The sequence below is a fragment of the Mobula hypostoma genome, chromosome 1, assembly GCF_963921235.1.
Source record: "Mobula hypostoma chromosome 1, sMobHyp1.1, whole genome shotgun sequence".
NCBI classification, from domain to species: domain Eukaryota; kingdom Metazoa; phylum Chordata; class Chondrichthyes; order Myliobatiformes; family Myliobatidae; genus Mobula; species Mobula hypostoma.
Genome location: NC_086097.1, coordinates 242666344 through 242683919, shown reverse-complemented (window position 1 = coordinate 242683919; position 17576 = coordinate 242666344). Strand labels below are relative to the sequence as shown.

Below are 17576 nucleotides of genomic sequence, written 5' to 3'. Positions count from 1 at the left end.
GCACGGGAGTTAGCGGCGGCGGCGGCGAGGAGGAGGAGGCGGTGGAAGCGAGGGAGGAGGAGCAGGAGGAGAATACTAGTTTAAAAAATCGCCCACATGCGCTGGAATAACAGGATCTGGGGAGAGCAGCGAGTGTTTAAGTTTCTTCAATCAGTGCGCGGCTGTGCGGCGGGGGGAAGATGGCGGACTGGAGGTGATCGCCGAGGATCGGGCTCGCGTTTCTTCTCTTCACCCGGCGCCGCTGGGCGACGAGCCCCCTGCCACTGGACCCATGCAGGCCAAAAAGCGCTACCTCTTACTGGCGGCCGGCGCCTGTGTGCTCCTGCTCGGCTACCTGGCTGGAAGGCATCTTGGGGGTCAGCCGCCCGCGGCTAGGGCGCAGAGCCGGCGAGGGGCGGCCGAGCCCGGCTCGCTGGCTCTGGCGTTGGCGGCCGACCCGCTGCAGAGCTTCTGGGTGGGCGGCGAGCAAGAGCAGGAGGACGAGGAGTTCGCACAGCGAGGATCACCCCAGCGCAAGAGGGAGATCCACAGCAGTGTGTACAAGGGCAAAAAGTGCCGCATGCTCTCCTGCTTCGACTTCTCCCTATGCCACAGGAACGGCTTCAAGGTCTACATCTACCCGCAGCAGAAGGGGGAGAAGATGTCCGAGAGTTACCAGAACATCCTGGCTGCCATCGAGAGCTCTAAGTTTTACACTTCGGACCCGAGACAAGCGTGCCTATTCGTTCTAAGTTTGGACACTCTAGACCGGGATCAGCTTTCGCCTCAGTATGTTCACAACCTGAAGAGCAAAGTTCAGAGTCTACACTTGTGGAACAATGGCAGGAACCATTTGATTTTTAATCTTTATTCCGGGACCTGGCCCGATTACAACGAGGACTTGGGGTTTGATATCGGCCAGGCGATGTTAGCCAAAGCCAGCATCAGCACAGAGAATTTTAGGAGCAATTTTGACGTTTCTATCCCGCTCTTTTCGAAAGATCACCCAAGGACGGGGGGAGAAAAGAGTTATATGTTTTTCAGGAACATCCCTCCCTTGACAAAATACTTACTGGTGTTTAAAGGGAAAAGGTATTTGACTGGAATTGGGTCTGATACCAGGAATGCCCTGTATCATGTCCACAATGCAGAAGACATTGTCCTCTTAACTACCTGTAAACATGGAAAAGACTGGCAAAAACATAAGGACATCCGCTGTGACAAGGACAACGATGAGTATGAAAGGTAAACGTTAGCTTTGCAAAGTTTTGCCCGCGAGGGAGGTAGGTTTTCAAATTGAATCAAGTACAGGTAACAAAAATGCGCTCTAATGCTCTGCATCACATTTCTTCGTTGGTAAGGGAGAGGTGTTGCAATATGATACGTTGCAAGTGAAAAGCAAGAGTCTAAACAAAAGTAGATTAAAGTATAAACTGAAAGAACAAGTTTTCTTTCTCTCGAGGCGTGAGTTTTATGACCTAGTGTTTTCATGTGCAGTTTGCAGTAGGGCAATGAATTTCTATGGCACATTGTAATTCAGTTGCCCATTTTGTCACCTGTCAAGACTGAGAAGCTCACAGAAATGTTTCTTGCCAGGAACAATGTAAATGAGATTGAAAGAGTACAGAGAAAATTTGCAAGGATGTTGCTAGGTCTGGAGGACCTTAGTTATAAGGAAAGATTGGGCAGGCTGGGACTGTATTCTTTAGTAGAAAGTAGAAGATTGAGAGGAGGTTTGATAGAGGTGTACAAAATTTTGTGGCGTATAGAAAGGATGATTGGGGGCTTTTTCCACTGATGTTGGGTGAGGCGACAACCAGATGTCATGGGTTAAGGGTGAAAGGTGAAAAGTTTAAGGGCAACATGAGAGGAGACTTCTTCACTCAGAGGGTAGTGAGAGTGTGGAACAAGCTGCCAGCGCAAGTGGTGTATGCGCGCTAGATTTCGACACTTTAAGAGGAGTTTGGATAGATATGTGGATGATAGGGGTGTGGTCCTGGTGTAGGTCGATAGGAGTAGATAGCTTAAATGGACTAGATGGGCCAAGGGCCTGTTTCTGTGAGGTACTTTTCTATGACTATTCTGAAGCCCATGATATCAGAATAGCATTTCAATCTGGACGGTATTATCAACTTCAATTGAAATTTCAGAAATGGGGTTCCAGAGACTTATTTTAAGATTACATTTTGCACCTTGTTTCAATTCTAGTTCAGTACTGTTGCTCATTTCTAGGAATACCCTCTTTAACCCCACATATCCACAGGGGTGTCATTTTTGCCAACCCTGATTAAGTTATCCAAAAGCAGAATTTTAGCATGCTCCTTGGATATCTTTTCCTTCCACTTGGGGGATTCAGCAGTTTTTTCTATTTGAATTGTATTCAGTCAGTTAAATTTTAAGGAAACAGTATTCCAGCTTTTTGATGGTGACTTTCATTAGATAAAATTTGAGTCTTGTGACATTAAGTGTAAGCTTGTGATTTTGCTCTTTGGTAGATGAAAAGCTGCATTTTTAGAGACATTGCTTCTGCATTCTTCTGTTGATAAATGATATGACTGGTTTATGAATGCCTTCTAGCTGTCACTGCAGATGGCATGCAAAATGACCTTATTCTTCGCATTTCTTCAACCGTTTATGAGGCATTCAAATTATTTCAATTCACAGCTAATTACTGGAAATAAGTTTCCTAGCATGTAGAAATTGAATCTCTGGGTTACACAGTACTGTAGTAATCTTGTGTTGCTCTGTACTGCTGTTACAAAAAAAACAAATTTCATGACGCGAGTGATAAACCTAATTCTGATGTGTGTCTCGATTGTGGACTAAGAGTAGGAAGGGGTCAGGGGGAGGGGATTCATGGTTGGGAAAAGGGGGAGGGAGTGGGAAGCACCAGAGAGACATTCTGTGATCAATAAACCAATTGTGTGGAATCAAATGATGTTGCCTGGCGTTTCAGGGCTGGGTATGTCTGCACCCATGCTACCCCCTGCCCCAGCACTCCTCTGCCGCCTGTCCTGCGGCATTCTACCCATTCCCAACATCCTTCACTGCCGCCAGCTTTCCAAACTTGCCCTCAGCTCCATGTTGACAAATATAGTACTGTGCCACAGTCTGAGGCACATGTAATTAGCTAGGTGCTATGTATGTGCTGTGATGATAAATTCACTTTATAGAATGGCTATCCAGCAGTTAAAATGCATTTTAAATACAAAGTGTACCATTTGGATTGCTTTAATTAGGTGGCAAGAAGAAAGCCTCACTGTTACTTGGTATACAGTAGTTGTAATTTTAGTTATATCCTAAGGTTGTTTTCTGTTGCTATGGGATACTAACCCCTCCCACTGTAGCCTCAAGCACTAGGCCTTTCAGCACTTAGTGCTTTTTTAAATTAATGGTTGTTCATGAAGAATGGCAAGGATTAAAGGTTAAACATTTAGTACTTGCAATTTCAGTCGTTATTGGGATGGGTCTATGTTCTTTATTACCTTGTTTTAATTTTATATTTGAAGATGCTTGATTGACTCACAATATTTATTCATTGTGCAGCAGTGTATACCCGGCTTGCTGAAACTGCAAAATTGGAAAAGGGTTTCGCTGACGCTCAAATTTTTGAATAGACGTCCATAGGCTGACAAGTGAACAGCAGTGTGTGCTGTCTCCTCATTATGTGATCCCTTTATAGGCTCACAGGCCCATTTAACAGATTAGATTCTCCTACAAATGTTTCACTGTGGCAGTTTCGTCAAATTAACCTGAGTGGTTAATGAATTTAGGCTGTAACAAAGCTTTAGTATTTTGACATCAAAGTGCTCTGACTTGATTTATTTGTAATTACTGGCTTGCCAGTAAACCCACCACCTCAGCCCTGCTGTAACCAGTAGCTGAATCTAGGAGAGTTTTGCATTTTTAAATTTTTTTTTAACAGTGCATTTCATTCTGAGCATGAACTTGGTTTAATCTAACCCCCTGTGCTTCTATTTTGCACTTTGGAAGCATGTTTTACCAACAAGCTTAATTTTAGTGCTTGAATCTTAAGTTTGCAGATTATATTCAAAATATCAAGGCTGCAAATGATTTATTGAGAAAATGTATATGCACACTTCAATAACAATTGATGGCATTAGCTGCAGGGAACTGGATCTGCAGTCATAGTACTGACTCAATATTGTGAAATTAAGCTGCTTTTTTGGGGGTAAATAATTCAATGATCATACAAAATACACCACAATCCTTATTGGAGAGTGTTTAATATTAACACATTTGGATGACTACAATTTGAGAGATCTGTGCAACAAATTTTTAAAAAATAATTATTATGCTTGTTAATCTTGCCACTGGTTGCTGCATGATCAAGACACCCAAGTAATTGTGTTTTATTCGGTCTAGTATAGATTAATCAGAATAAGTCTAATTAAAGTATTAAATCAACACCAAATTATTCAGGAGGGCTGAAGTGAGTTAACACCTTGCAGAAGTGTCTTGTCTAATGTAGCATTTTACTTGTATCATCTAATTGTTACAGATGAACAAAATGAATCTGTATTTGTCCCATTATCTTGTTTGAAAGTGGAGTTAAGTTGTGCAGTGTAGCACAGCTGCTAACAATGTCAAATACTTGTGCATTTATTTACATGGACGTCATTGTGTCATTTGCCCTTTCATTTTATCCAATTGCCCAGTAAAGTAGCTGATGCCTGCATATTAATATAGCTCCAAATTTGTTCTGTTGTTTGTACTGTTGGTCTGTGCTAAGATGGCTGATTTCAGTCAGGTTTAATTGCTATCAATTATCTGGGTAAGTTGGAGATGGTTGGTTCTGGTTCTCATTCCTGAATGAATTGCTGCTTTAGTGACTGAGAGGTAAGCAACATGCTTTTGGGAATGTTTAGAGGATGTGATTGACTAAGGTTATCTTTTAACAAAGTAGATCTGCCTTTTTGTTCAGTTATCGAAGCTTTGCTCAGTGCAACAGGTGTCTTTACCTATGCATTTCCTACCTCAGCAGGGAGGAGATTTGTGAAAGTTTTGAGCTGGGATTAAAATGGCACTTTGCTCAGAAATATCGATTTTGCTTCAAGTCTACAGATTGAAGTCTGTCCCCACTGCAGAGATGTGAATGCATCAGATGGTTAACATTGTGGTGCCTGGGGACAGTTATGATATCAGAGATGTCAACTTTCACATGAAACAAGAAACCAAGCCTGTTGTCTTCTGTCTGGTGGAAATAAAATACCAGCATGTTGAGCAATGAAGGGCAGGAAAGTTGTTCAAGTTTCAGCATTGCAAAAAGTAGATCATCTGTCAGTTTTGTCTATGTAGGACCTTGTTCATAATTGGTTTCCTTCCTTTCTTTGTAGAGTGACAATACATCAACTATTTCATTAGTACAGACCATTTTTAGACTAGGCTGATTTCATAAAGGCATTGGATTTAACTGCTTGTTAAGCATAGAGGAGGTTAATGGGTATCATTAATTTCAGAATCTGTTTGATTAGATGAATTAGTTGTTTAAGTGCCTTGGATTGAAAGTGGGTTTGGGAGAAGGAATGAAGTGATGTCAGTATCATCTCTCAGTGAGTTTCAGCTGGAGGATCATTTTCTTGCTTACCCTCTTAAATTATTTCTTTCTTTTTGTGTTTCAGTCTGAGGTTTTTTTATTTTTGATGGTTACTCTTGGAAATAATTCTAGATTTTATTTCAGAAGTTCTGGAGACCACACCAACATTTTCTTCAGTCCATTTTTACGTGTCAAGATTAATTTGTTTTGGGCAAACCTGTTTATCCATCAAGTGCATTGCCGTCTGTTTCCCCAGTGATTCATAGAGTGCCGCTAGAACAGGCCCTTCAGCCCACAATATTGTCTTGAGCAATATGTTAATAATCAAATACCCAACTACGCTAATCAGTTTTAACTACACAATATCCTTCCACTTTCTGCACATTCATATTCCTATCCAAAAGCCTCTTGAAGGTCTTTGTCCTATTTGCACCAAAGCTATGGGCAGTACATTCCAAGCACCCCTCACTCTGTATATGAAAAACAATTGCCCTGCACATTACCTTTGGACTTAATCCTCTTACTTAAATGCATGCCCTCTGGTATTAGACATTTCAAGCCTGGGGAAAGTTACCGGCTGTCTGTTTAATCTTACAAACCTCTATCAGCCTCTGTCACACCTGAGAAAGCCACACAAGTTCTCTTGTATCTCTTCCCCAGTTTTGTTTATACTTACTGCTTTATCATTTCACTTATAATCTGCTCATTCATCTAAAATTAGTTAGTTGATCTGATGGATAATGGATGCAGATTTATAGCTTGAATTGAACAGGTTAACTAAATCATCTATTTATTTACTTTTGACTGTAGGATACGGTGATTTTAGTTTTTGCGTATAGTTTTGTGGGAGCCCGGAAGTCTTGAGTAAGGAAGAAGTGTGGAAAGAATGCAGAGTCACTGCATAAGGTGTAATATTAGTTTGTTTTCAGTGATATGAAAACGGTGATGCCTAATAATCAGATGTTTCTGATGATCAGATATCATGCGAGCCTTCCTTTAAGAAAAATAAAAACAACCCATTTCTGCATCTCAGAATCAGGTTTATTATCACCGGCACGTGTCATGAAATTTAAGTTGGCAGCAGCAGTTCAATGCAATACATAATATATAAGAAGAAAAAGTAAATAAGTAACTCAATTACAGTATGTGTATTAGAGATTAAAAGTCATGCAAAAACCAAAATAATATGTTCTGAAAAAATGAGGTAGTGTTCACAGGTTCAATATCTATTTAGGAATTGGATGGCAGAGGGGAAGATGTTCCGAATCGCTGAGTGTGTGCCTTCAGGCTTCTGTACCTTCTACCTGATGGTAACAGTGAGAAAAGGGTATGGCTGGGGGGCGGGGGGGGTGTCATTAATAATGGATGCTGTCCTTCTGAGACACCGCTCCCTTACGACCTTCTGCAGCTTGTTTTGATCCTGTCCAGTAACCATGCTCCCCCCACACCAGACAGTGATGCAGCCAGTTAGAATGCTCTCCACAGTGCATCTGTATGTCAAACTAACATTGTTAAAGCTCACAGTGTAAATGGTAATAGGAATGAGGGCAGATTTACCATAAAGTATATGGAATCCTTTTGGAACAGGAAACTTGTAGGTACATTGCCAACTATTTAAAAGTATAGCAGTTGGTTCATTGTCTGTCATAAACCACACTTTCTTTATTAGGCAATACACACAAAATACTGGAGAAACTCAGTAGGTGGGACAGAACTGGACCAGAAGAAGGGTCTCGGCCTGAACCACTGACTGTTTATTGATTTCCATAGATGTTGCCTGACCTGCTGAGTTCTGGTTTCTAACATTTGCAGAATTTGTCATGTTTATGATGTTCTGTACAAGTTCTTTTTAGAATGATTAAATTTTAAGCATTTAAAGGTTATTAATGCTCTTTCCAAAATGCTTCACCACAAATTATTGAATACCTCCAGTCCTGAAAATGTATTCTGATTATGGTTGCCAGTTCTGTAAGGTGAATTTGTAAAAGCTTAGTTTGCGTAAACAAGCAAAGATATTTCCTTTTTCCAAGGATAATGTTGTATTAAATCTGCTTTCTTTTACATACTTGTGTTGTATCACCACAATAAGGTGTATAAGATGAGAGGTATTGATCATGTGGATAGTCAGAGGCTTTTTCTCAGGGCTGAAATGGCTAACACGAGAGGGCACAGTTTTAAGGTGCTTGGAAGTAGGTACAGAGGGGATGTCAGGGGTAAGTTTTTTACGCAGAGAGTGATGAGTGCGTGGAATGGGCTGCCGGCGATGGTGGTGGAGGCAAATACAATAGGGTCTTTTAAGAGACTCCTGGATAGGTACATAGAGCTTAGAAAAATAGAGGGCTATGGGTAACCCTGGGTAATTTCTAAAGTAAGTACATGTTCGGCACAGCATTGTGGGCTGAAGGGCCTGTAGTGTGTTGTAGGTTTTCTGTCTTTGTATATAAGATGGTCTTTGAAAAGTGTGGAGTTCGTATTCAACTGCTTTATGAAAGAGTTTAATTTCTTTCATACTCACCTTTTTTTAATGTAGGCAACAATGTATTCAGTTTAAGAAAGCATAACATTTTCTTGTTGAAACCTTAGGTTTATCTAGGTCGGCACTAAGTCCAACACGGAATATTTAGTTGCAGTAAAGCAGATACTAACAAGTAGTGGAGTATTAAAGGCACATTGTCTTGCCTTTGCCCTGAGTTTGGACTAATACCAGCACTTGTTCTGGCGTGGTGATGAAAATATGTACAAGATGAAAACATACTTGCACAGTAGGTGATACTGTAATCTAATGGTTACTAGTGCCTGGATCTGAGAAATTGCTGTAAATCTTGAATTTGACTCCAAAGTGGAGTAATGCTTACAATAAATTTGGGGAGCAAACTGTGTGCATGGGGACCAACACACGTGCCTGAGCACCCACATTTATATACTTTATCCATAAGCTAAAACACTTATTCAGTGTCATTCACCTACCCACTGATCCTCCCACCAAATCCACTAGTTAACTCAGCCAATAGCAAAGTACTCCCATACTACCAATCTACCCTTGTATTTGGCACTTCCAATTCCACCTGTCTGGAGATGCTACACTGGCTTCTCCCGTCATTCTGCCAAAGCCAGCCTGCCTATCTGAAATATCAGCCTAGTAAAATGCTGTAAGTAGTTTACAAATGCATCCTTCTGCGAATGTGTTCTTGACAGTGCCCTATGATTCCCATTACTACTACCACTAATTATAAGTTGTTTACCATCCCCTGATGAGAATTAATCACAGAACCTGTGGACTCGTTTTTGGGGGGGGGGGGGGGTTCATGTTGCATGTATTCCTGGATTATGCTTATTTTCTTTTGCTTTGTAACCCTTGGGTTCGGCTGGCAGCGTTAGTCCAGGGGAAGACAGTCTCTGGCCCCACCAGACTTGTGAAATCTCATTTGTGTGGATGCTGCGTGAGTGTTACCCTGTTACAAATCAGTACCACAAAATATCAGACAGTACACCAGATGCAATTAAACAATTGAACTTTATAATTAATTTGACTATAGGGTTAGTAAAGAAAACAAAAAGAAGGGCCCATTTTAATGAAAGTCTAATGTGCACATTGGAGCTCAAGGTTTTCCCATCCGCTAGTTCTCCATCGGTTTTCCCCCAGGTGTCGTCGGCTCCCAGCCCCATTCCAAGTCCACTCAATCCTGTATCCTGCAGTCTGTTCCAGCATCTTCTCTCTCCATCTTCCACCGAAGAAAAGACCGCAAATACCTTGCTCTCGGGCACACAAGCAAGAAAACACTCCCCTCATTGGACCGCGCATTTTCCAAAGCCCCCGTTATCTCTGGTCATAACCCAAACACTGCTGCTTCAGAGAAACCATTACACTAGCAGTGAAACCTTTCCCAGGGCATTACAGCTGTTTTTGAGCAGTTTGATTGGGGTGATCGATGCAGCCTGGGCTACTTCAGGGAAGAATTCTTTGCCCTGTGGTCAGCAGTGGGGTGGCTGCGCAACCCTGAACTGAACTAATATGAATACTAAACTTCTGGTTTAACGTTTGTGCAATTTGTTTATTTTCACGTGTTGGGTGTTTGATGTTTTCTTGAATGGGTTCCATGGTGTTTCTTTGCTTCATGGCTGCCGGGGTGGGGGGAGGGTGGATGAGTCTCAGTTGTATTCTGTATACATACTTCGATAATAAATGTACTTTGAATCTTTGGTAGTAGCAATGTTCTTAAATTAATCCACAGAATATATGGACAAAATTAAATGTTTGATGCAAATGTTCCCAGAACTTTCACTGTAGTTCAAAAGTCAAAGTAAATTCATTATCAAAGTATATATGTCACCATGTATGACCCTGAGTTTCCTTTTCTTGTGGGCATGCTCCATAAATCTGATAGCCATAACAGAATCACTGCACCAATGGGTGGACAGTGTGCAGAAGACAACAAACTGCAAATACAAAAATAGAAATAAGCAATAAATAGCGAGAACATGAGATGAAGAGTCATTGAAAGTGAATCATGAATGGTTGAAATTACTATCATTTTCTTCAGGGTTAATCACATCACAAAAAGGTTAATAATTGCAACATTATGGATAATGATGGCTGTATATTTATCTTTATTCAAAAAGCTGTTGGGCTCACTCCCATGACCAGATACCTAGCATGCAAAATCAGCACAATTGCTGAAGCCAGACTTGTCATCAGCCCCATTTCCTGGTATAATTATCAGGTGCCTTGAGCATTTTTCCTTGACAAACCACAGTCTATAGAATTTGAACATTTTCTACCACATAAATTTAAAGTTCTGTATAATTTTAATATATGAAGATGCATTAAGTGGGGATTTTGTTTAAATCTCAGGAAGTTGAGAACTTTTCTAATGTTTGTACTGAGTATAGACTGAATAAATGAAGTTGCTATCAAAAGTGTTTTGTTGCTTGGTCAGGATTTAAGTATGCCTCTTATTATGAAGTAAAAGTTTATTAGTGCAGGTACAGTCATATGAATGACCAATGGAAAAGTTAGTTATATGTTAACATATAAGCAGCATTCACATAAAACATTGACTACACATGTTTTTTTTTACAAGAAAACACAATTGGACCAAAAATCCACTTTAATGAAGTGGTCATGGTGTTTCAAATCTCTGTCAGCAGTATAGCACTGTTTTTGTATTTTCTGTAGTAGTCTGCTTCCAGATGTACATTGGAACTTTGAGCTGAAAATGGAAGCTTCTTCACAGTTACCTTGTTTCAGTATTCGATCTCCCTCAGAATTTTTTTTATTACATAGCCGCTCTTGTGATTAAATATGAGTGATCTCTACCCTTTCTGCATTCCCTTGTTTTCTCCAGCTCAAGATTACACTGGGTTCTTGGAGAGTAGTGTGTATCTAGTACAAATCTACCTAGGACCTGTTGAGGTTTCCTTAAGAATGACCATCATTATTGTATGTAGTCAGGCTAAAGCTGTTGATACACTTCCTGCGTTTTACACTCATTGCCAGGTGCCAAAATGATTGGAAAAACTGGAATGATTTTTTTTATATATTTGCTTCTAAAATATTTGCTGTTTAATAATAAATTTTGGAAAGGCAGTGGTTTGAGTCAGCATGCACTTGAGCTGCAGTGGATTGTTTGTGTGAAACTGGAGCAGTGGTACATGATTTCACTTTGTTTATGGTGAGATTGAATTACACTAACCCCAGTGAAATTATCAAGAGGAACTGCTCTTTCTACATGCAGCTCTTTGTACAGAATATTTTGTTTTCCTGTGACCTAAACAAACTAAAAATTTCTTTTCTGGTTTGAAGAACATTTAAAATAGTAAAGTTGGTTTAAACTACAACTCTCAAATTTGAAACTTCTCAGTTTTCAATTTTGAGTTGTGTGCAAGTGGACTGATTATTCATGAGCAAAGATAGTTGATAGGAATCATTGGTTTGTGTACTGCAGATGAAGAATGAATATTATTGCACATAATTAACAGAACCTCCGGCATGGGGGTTAGCGCAGTGTTATATAGCTCGGGACATCGGAGTTCAATTCCGGTGTTATCTGTAAGGAGTCTCTGTATGTCCACCAGGTGCTCCTACTAGGTAGGTTAATTGGTCATTGTAAATTAGGTTAGGGTTAATTGCGGTTGTGGGGTTGCTGGGTGGTGCATTTCGAAGGGCCAGAAAGGCCTACTCAGTGTTGTATCTCTAAATAAAGTAAATCTCCAGTGCCAAATTTGCATTGAAATGTTGAGCACTCCATAAGAATTGCTGCACTCCATGCTCAGTACCAAATTGTGCTGGTAGTCTTGAGTCTCTTTCATTATGATCTAGGGCAGGTGCAAACCTTAAATATTCAATAAACTTTGTTTATATCTGTTGCAGAATTATTAAATTATTGTTTCTGAATTCCATTATTAGAGCATGAGCAGCAATGGCATTGAAGTCAGCAGTATATTATGGTTTCTGATTCAATTACTTTAACATTTGAAGGTTAATTTGTTTCAACTTTGCACTGAATTACATTTACTATCACTATTGTAATTTTTTTTATTTATACTATAAACTGCCTACTTAAATTTGTCGTGGAAAAGAAGTATGGAAACAGGCCCTTTTCTAGTAATTCTACAAGCTAATGCTGTTAGCTCTGCAGATACTGGAGAGTGGATATGCAGTAGTTACATGACACACTACTTCTGTTACAAAATAGAAATTTACATTTTTTATATGCAATAAATTAAGTGGATCTTAAGTAATTTGTAGAAATTTGTTTGTCTTCATCTGTAATTCTTCTCCCCCCACTACACACACACACACACACACACACACACACACACACACACACACACACACACACCTCCAGTTGTGTTTCACTAGAAAAGGGGTTCCCAACCTTTTTTATGCTGTGGACCCCTACCATTAACTGAGGGGATGGCGAACCCCTGCATTCCAGGATTGCACTTGGTGCCAGGTGTATATCAAATCAATGCAAATATCTCAACACAGTTAAGAGTTCTGTTTTGCTTTATTCTAAGATTTGAATACCTTGATTTCATGCTCTTGTAATACGTGGAATAAACAGCTGTTCTCCAAAAGTAAAAGGTGAAACAGTATTTCTTTCCTCCAAAGTGGGAGGAGTTGAGCTTTTGCATACCACAATTTCAACTTTAAGATCAGGCATTCTTTAATTGCCTGATTTCACTTAATTTGCTGAATTCATTTATATTTTCAGTATTGAATTTTTGCAACATGAGCAGGTGTCAAAGATTTCAGTTTGGGTCTTTACAGATGATTCTATTCATATATACAAGTTTAGCCCTAAGTAACTTGCAGAATGAAAATGTTCTTCCTTGCATTCTCTTTATGTTGTTGTATTATCAATTATTAGATTGATTTGCATGTAATTGTCCTTTGCTAGTATTCAATCCATTAATCAGCCTGACAAATTTAATTAAAAGTACTGGCTGAATGTAATTAAAACCCACTTCATGTAAATTTGACATTTATGGATCTGTGATAGACTCTATTGCAGCGCGATTTGTTCCTACTGGATAAAGTTCAAGTAATTTGCGTGTTTTTTGTCTTAATCCTTGGTCACTTAGGTTGGTATTTTGATTTAACACCACATGATATTCCTCTATTCCTCCCTCTTTCAATCCTCACAATCTATCAAATATTGAAGGCCTAGCAAGAGTGGACGTTAAGAAATATTTCCTGTAATGGAAGGGGGATGGTGAGAAGGGTCTAGAACCAGAGAGAACAGCCTCAGAATACAAGGGTGTCCCTTTAGAACAGATGAGAAGGAATTTCTTTAGTCAGAGGGAGGCGAATCTGTGGAATTCATTGCCACAGATGGCTGTGGAGGCAAAATCATTAAGTATATTTAAAGCAGATGTTGATAGGTTAGTGACTAGTAAGGGCCAAAAGTTACAGGGAAAATGTAAGAGAATGGGGCAAAAAGATGTAGTGAATCAGCCATGATGAAATGGCAGAGCACTCTTGTTAGGCAAATGGCTTAATTCTGCTCTGACGTCTTGTGGTCTTGTCAGTGTTATAAGGCAATGCAGATGAAACCAGGGTCAGATATCTGGCCCTTTATCCACATGGGCTTGTGTAAAGGGAGCCACACATGCGCCTTGCCTTTCTACCAGCTATCTCCTCCCCACCACTCCACTCTGTTCTTCTTGCAGAGTTTTGTCCTGAAATTTTGACAATTCGTTTCCCACTCATAGATGCTGTCTGCCAACTGAGTTCTTAGCAGAGGGGTTCCCAACCTTTTTTATGCCATGGACCCTGACCATTAACCGAGGGGTCCGTGGACCACGGGTTCAGAGCCTCTGGTCTTGCAATTATTTGCTTCAGATTGCAGCATCTTCAGCTTCTTGTCTCCAGTGATTTTCTTAACCCTAGATTCATCTGTTACATAATGGAGAAACAAAAGATTTCTGCAGATAGTCATGTCATACTTTATTGATCCCGGGGGAAATTGGTTGCTGGAATCCTTGTGCAACACACAATGGTGGAGGGACTCAGCAGGTGAGGCAGCATTTATGGAGGGAAATGATTTGCTAACATTTCAGGCAGAGACCTTCAGGATTGGAAAGGTTTAAAAACATGGGTGAAACACTGGCCAATAGGACCGGTTTGAATAGGGCATCTTAGTCAGCAAGGGCTAGTTGGGCTGAAGGGCCTGTTTCTGTTCTGTATGACTGTTACAGTGTCAGTTCATTCTAGAAAAGCAAAAGCTCATGCAGCATCTATGGAGGGGAATGGTCAACATTTCACGCCCTGTGTCCTGATGAAGGATCACCATAGATGCTGTCTAACCTGCTGAGTTCCTGTAGCATTGTGTAGTACTTCAGATTTCCAGCATCCATAGAATCTCTCGTTCCAGAAAATCAAGCTGTTTAACTTAAAAATAAATCCGTCAGCTGTGGTTGGCAGATTTGGGAGTCAATAGTGAGGAGATTGTATGAAAGCCTTGGAACGTACTTATTTACCTTTAGCAATTACTGCTTATTTGTGCGGTATTCACACAACTGCATTAAAGTTGTCCACTACCTTAAGTATCTATGCTTAAGTGCCCATTATTTCCTAATCTCAGGGAGATTATGATTACACATGTGGGCACATGGCCAAGTGGTTAAGGAATTCGACTAGCGATCTGAAGGTCGTGAGTTCGAGCCCCAGCCAAGGCAGCGTGTTGTGTCCTTGAGCAAAGTACTTAACCATGCCGTGCTCTGCGACGACACTGGTGCCAAGCTGTATTGGCCCTTGCCCTTCCCTTGGATGACATCAGTGCCATGGAGAGGGGAGTCTTGCAGCATGGGCAACTGCCGGTCTTCCATACAACCTTGCCCAGGCCTGCACCCTGGAGAGTGAAGCCTTTCCAGGTGCAGATCCATGGTCTAGTAAGACTAACGGATACCTTTATTTTATTTATTATTTTATTATGATTACACAACTTCCAGGATTTCAAACGTTGGCTGAAGCCAGCTGGACACACTTAAGGATTGAAAATCTCCTGCTACAGTAGTTTGCGCAGTCATGGGCCAATCAGAGTAGCAGTTATAAAAGCTGTACTTCACCTTTTTTTTTAATGTGATGTGGTCATCTACAAAGAGGGAAATGTGTCTGGATCGAGTTTTCTCCAAGATGGTATCTTTGTAGTAAAATTGGCATAAATATGGGAGTAGATTGTCCAACCTTTATGGACGTTACAGTGGCATTTGTTCATTCGTTATATGCCATGTTGTATTACATGGGCAATCGTGGTCTTGCTATGATCATGATTGTTCTTGAAATTTTTTTTCTCCGGAAGTGATTTGCCGCCTTCGCTGTGTCTTTACAAGATGGGTGATCCCAGTCGTTATCAGTACTTTTCAGAGACTATCTGCCTGGTGTCAGTGGTCACATAATCAGGGCTGTATACTAGCTGTAATACAACCATCCACCACCTGTTCACATGGCTTCATGTGACCATGATTTTGGTAGGGAGAGGGTGTTGGGGCTAAGTAGTTGCTACACCTTGCCCAAAGATGACCTGTAGGCTGGTGGAGAGAAGGAGTGCTTTACACATCCTTTGGTAGAGATGTATCTCCACCCTGTGACCTGACAGTAGTGTAGCGGTTAGCATTAACACTATTATAGTGCCAGCAACCTGGGTTTGATCCTCACAGCTTTTATTCTTCCCATGATCGCATGGTTGCTTCTAGGTGCTCCGGTTTCCTCCCACATTCCAAAGATGTACAGGTTCATAGGTTAATTGGTCACATGGGTGTAATTGGCAGTGCAGGCTCATTGGGGCGGAAGTACCGATCTCTAAATTTAAAAAAAGATCTTGATAGACAGGCATACATGGAAATACTCAACATTGGAATTGCAGTAACAAAAAATTGTGGCACATCATTCAAAAATCCCTGGTTTAAAAAGGGATATTAGCAAACATTTACAGTATAATTTTAGCCTGCGCAATTGAGTGAAACTGGCAGTATGCTAGGAAGAAGACCTTTTGAATCTTGTCCTATATTCTATGGGGCTTCTATGAAGCAGGCAACGTTTGCCCGCTTGGTTAAATCTTGCCTGTGCATTTTCACCTATTTTAGTCTATAAGTACATAGTGTCATTTACATTATATAAGTTATCCATGATTGCAAATTGACTTTTATTTACAATAATATGTTTGGGAAAAAATTATAGTTTTAAAAAAAAATGAGCAGTTGTTTATTTTTTTGCTGGCCTATCATGCTGTTTAGTCGAATCCAGTATTCCGTACAGACCTCCTGCCACACTTCCTACTGGCGAATTCTATGGAAATGTATAAACAGTCAACATTTCATTTAGAGACCTTCATCAATCCTGATAGAGTTTCAGCCTGAAACATTGACTGTTTATTCGTTTCTATAGATACTGCCTGACCTGCTGGGTTCCTCCAGCATTTTGTGTGTTACTCTGGATTTCCAGCATCTGCAGAATTTCTTGTGTTTATACTGGCAAATTCTTCCCTTTCAACACACACCAAATGCTGAAGGAATTCACCAGGTTAGGCAGCATCTATGGAAATGAATAAATAGTTGATGTTTTGGGCCAAGACCCTTCTTCAGGAACTTCTGCAGACTTTTCTCATGTTTAGAATTCCTCCCTTTTATCCTTTGTATATTGTAGCCACTTTCTGCTTCAAGGTGACAATTCTGTTTGCATTAACACCTTGAAGCAGAAACTCTATACCATAGGGTTTCTGTGTCTAGTGTTTTATATTTTAACCACCGTCTGGGTGAAGTGTTTTGGAGTTTCCTATTGAATTAGTAACTATATTATGAAGTAAACGTGAGAGGATAAACTGTGTGGAAATATCCCAGCCTTTTCATAATAAGATATTTAATAAGTTGCCTATTTAGCCTTTTTCATGAGATCTCAAACCTTTTGACTTTATCTGGGCTTTTATATACTTAGTTTTAGGTCCTGATGGATAAAGTAATCACAAGACCACTATCAAATATATTTTGATGTCAAACCATGTGAGCTGTTAGTGCAAATAGCATCTAATCATCTATGACGGAGGTTTAAGGAGTTTAGAGGAAGGAAGGATAGAGAAGCTGAGGTTTAGGGAGGATGCTTAAAATTTGCTGAGGTCAAACAGCACTTGTGTAGGGTTGGGAGAAGTTAACATTTCAGATCAATGTAATGTTGACTCTGATTTGAGGAAGTATCTTTTGCCTGAATGAATGAACTCATTTCCCTCCCCTGATCTGAGTCGCTCTGGCATTTTTTTAAAGCTGATTTAAATCTTCTGTGCTTTATTGCTTTGCCAGCTGACAAAACAACTGTAAATAATAAAATGCTTAGATTTGGGGATGAAGAAGTTGGAAAGGTGTGTGCTGATGAAGAGATTGAAAAAAGTGTTAATTCTTAAAATCCAAGAATCTAATCAGTGAAATATAAGATCTCTGGCATGCAATTTCTTGATCTTAAAATTCCTAGCCATATTTTCAAACATGGTAGCAAAGTTTTGGATGACCTTGTTTACTGAAGCTAACCAGACAGGAATGTACAAGG

The 17576-nt window shown here is 40.2% G+C and overlaps 1 protein-coding gene across 1 annotated transcript in view; it reads left to right on the top strand.

Moving 5' to 3' along the window:
* The first annotated feature begins 261 nt into the window (after window positions 1–261).
* Window positions 262–17576, top strand: part of LOC134355806 (exostosin-1-like) — a 139116-nt gene continuing 121801 nt past the window's right edge. Inside the window, exon 1 of the mRNA XM_063066245.1 lies at window positions 262–1224. Coding sequence (XP_062922315.1) covers window positions 272–1224 — 953 coding nt within the window. The 5' untranslated portion in view covers window positions 262–271. The remainder of the gene's footprint in view (window positions 1225–17576) is intronic.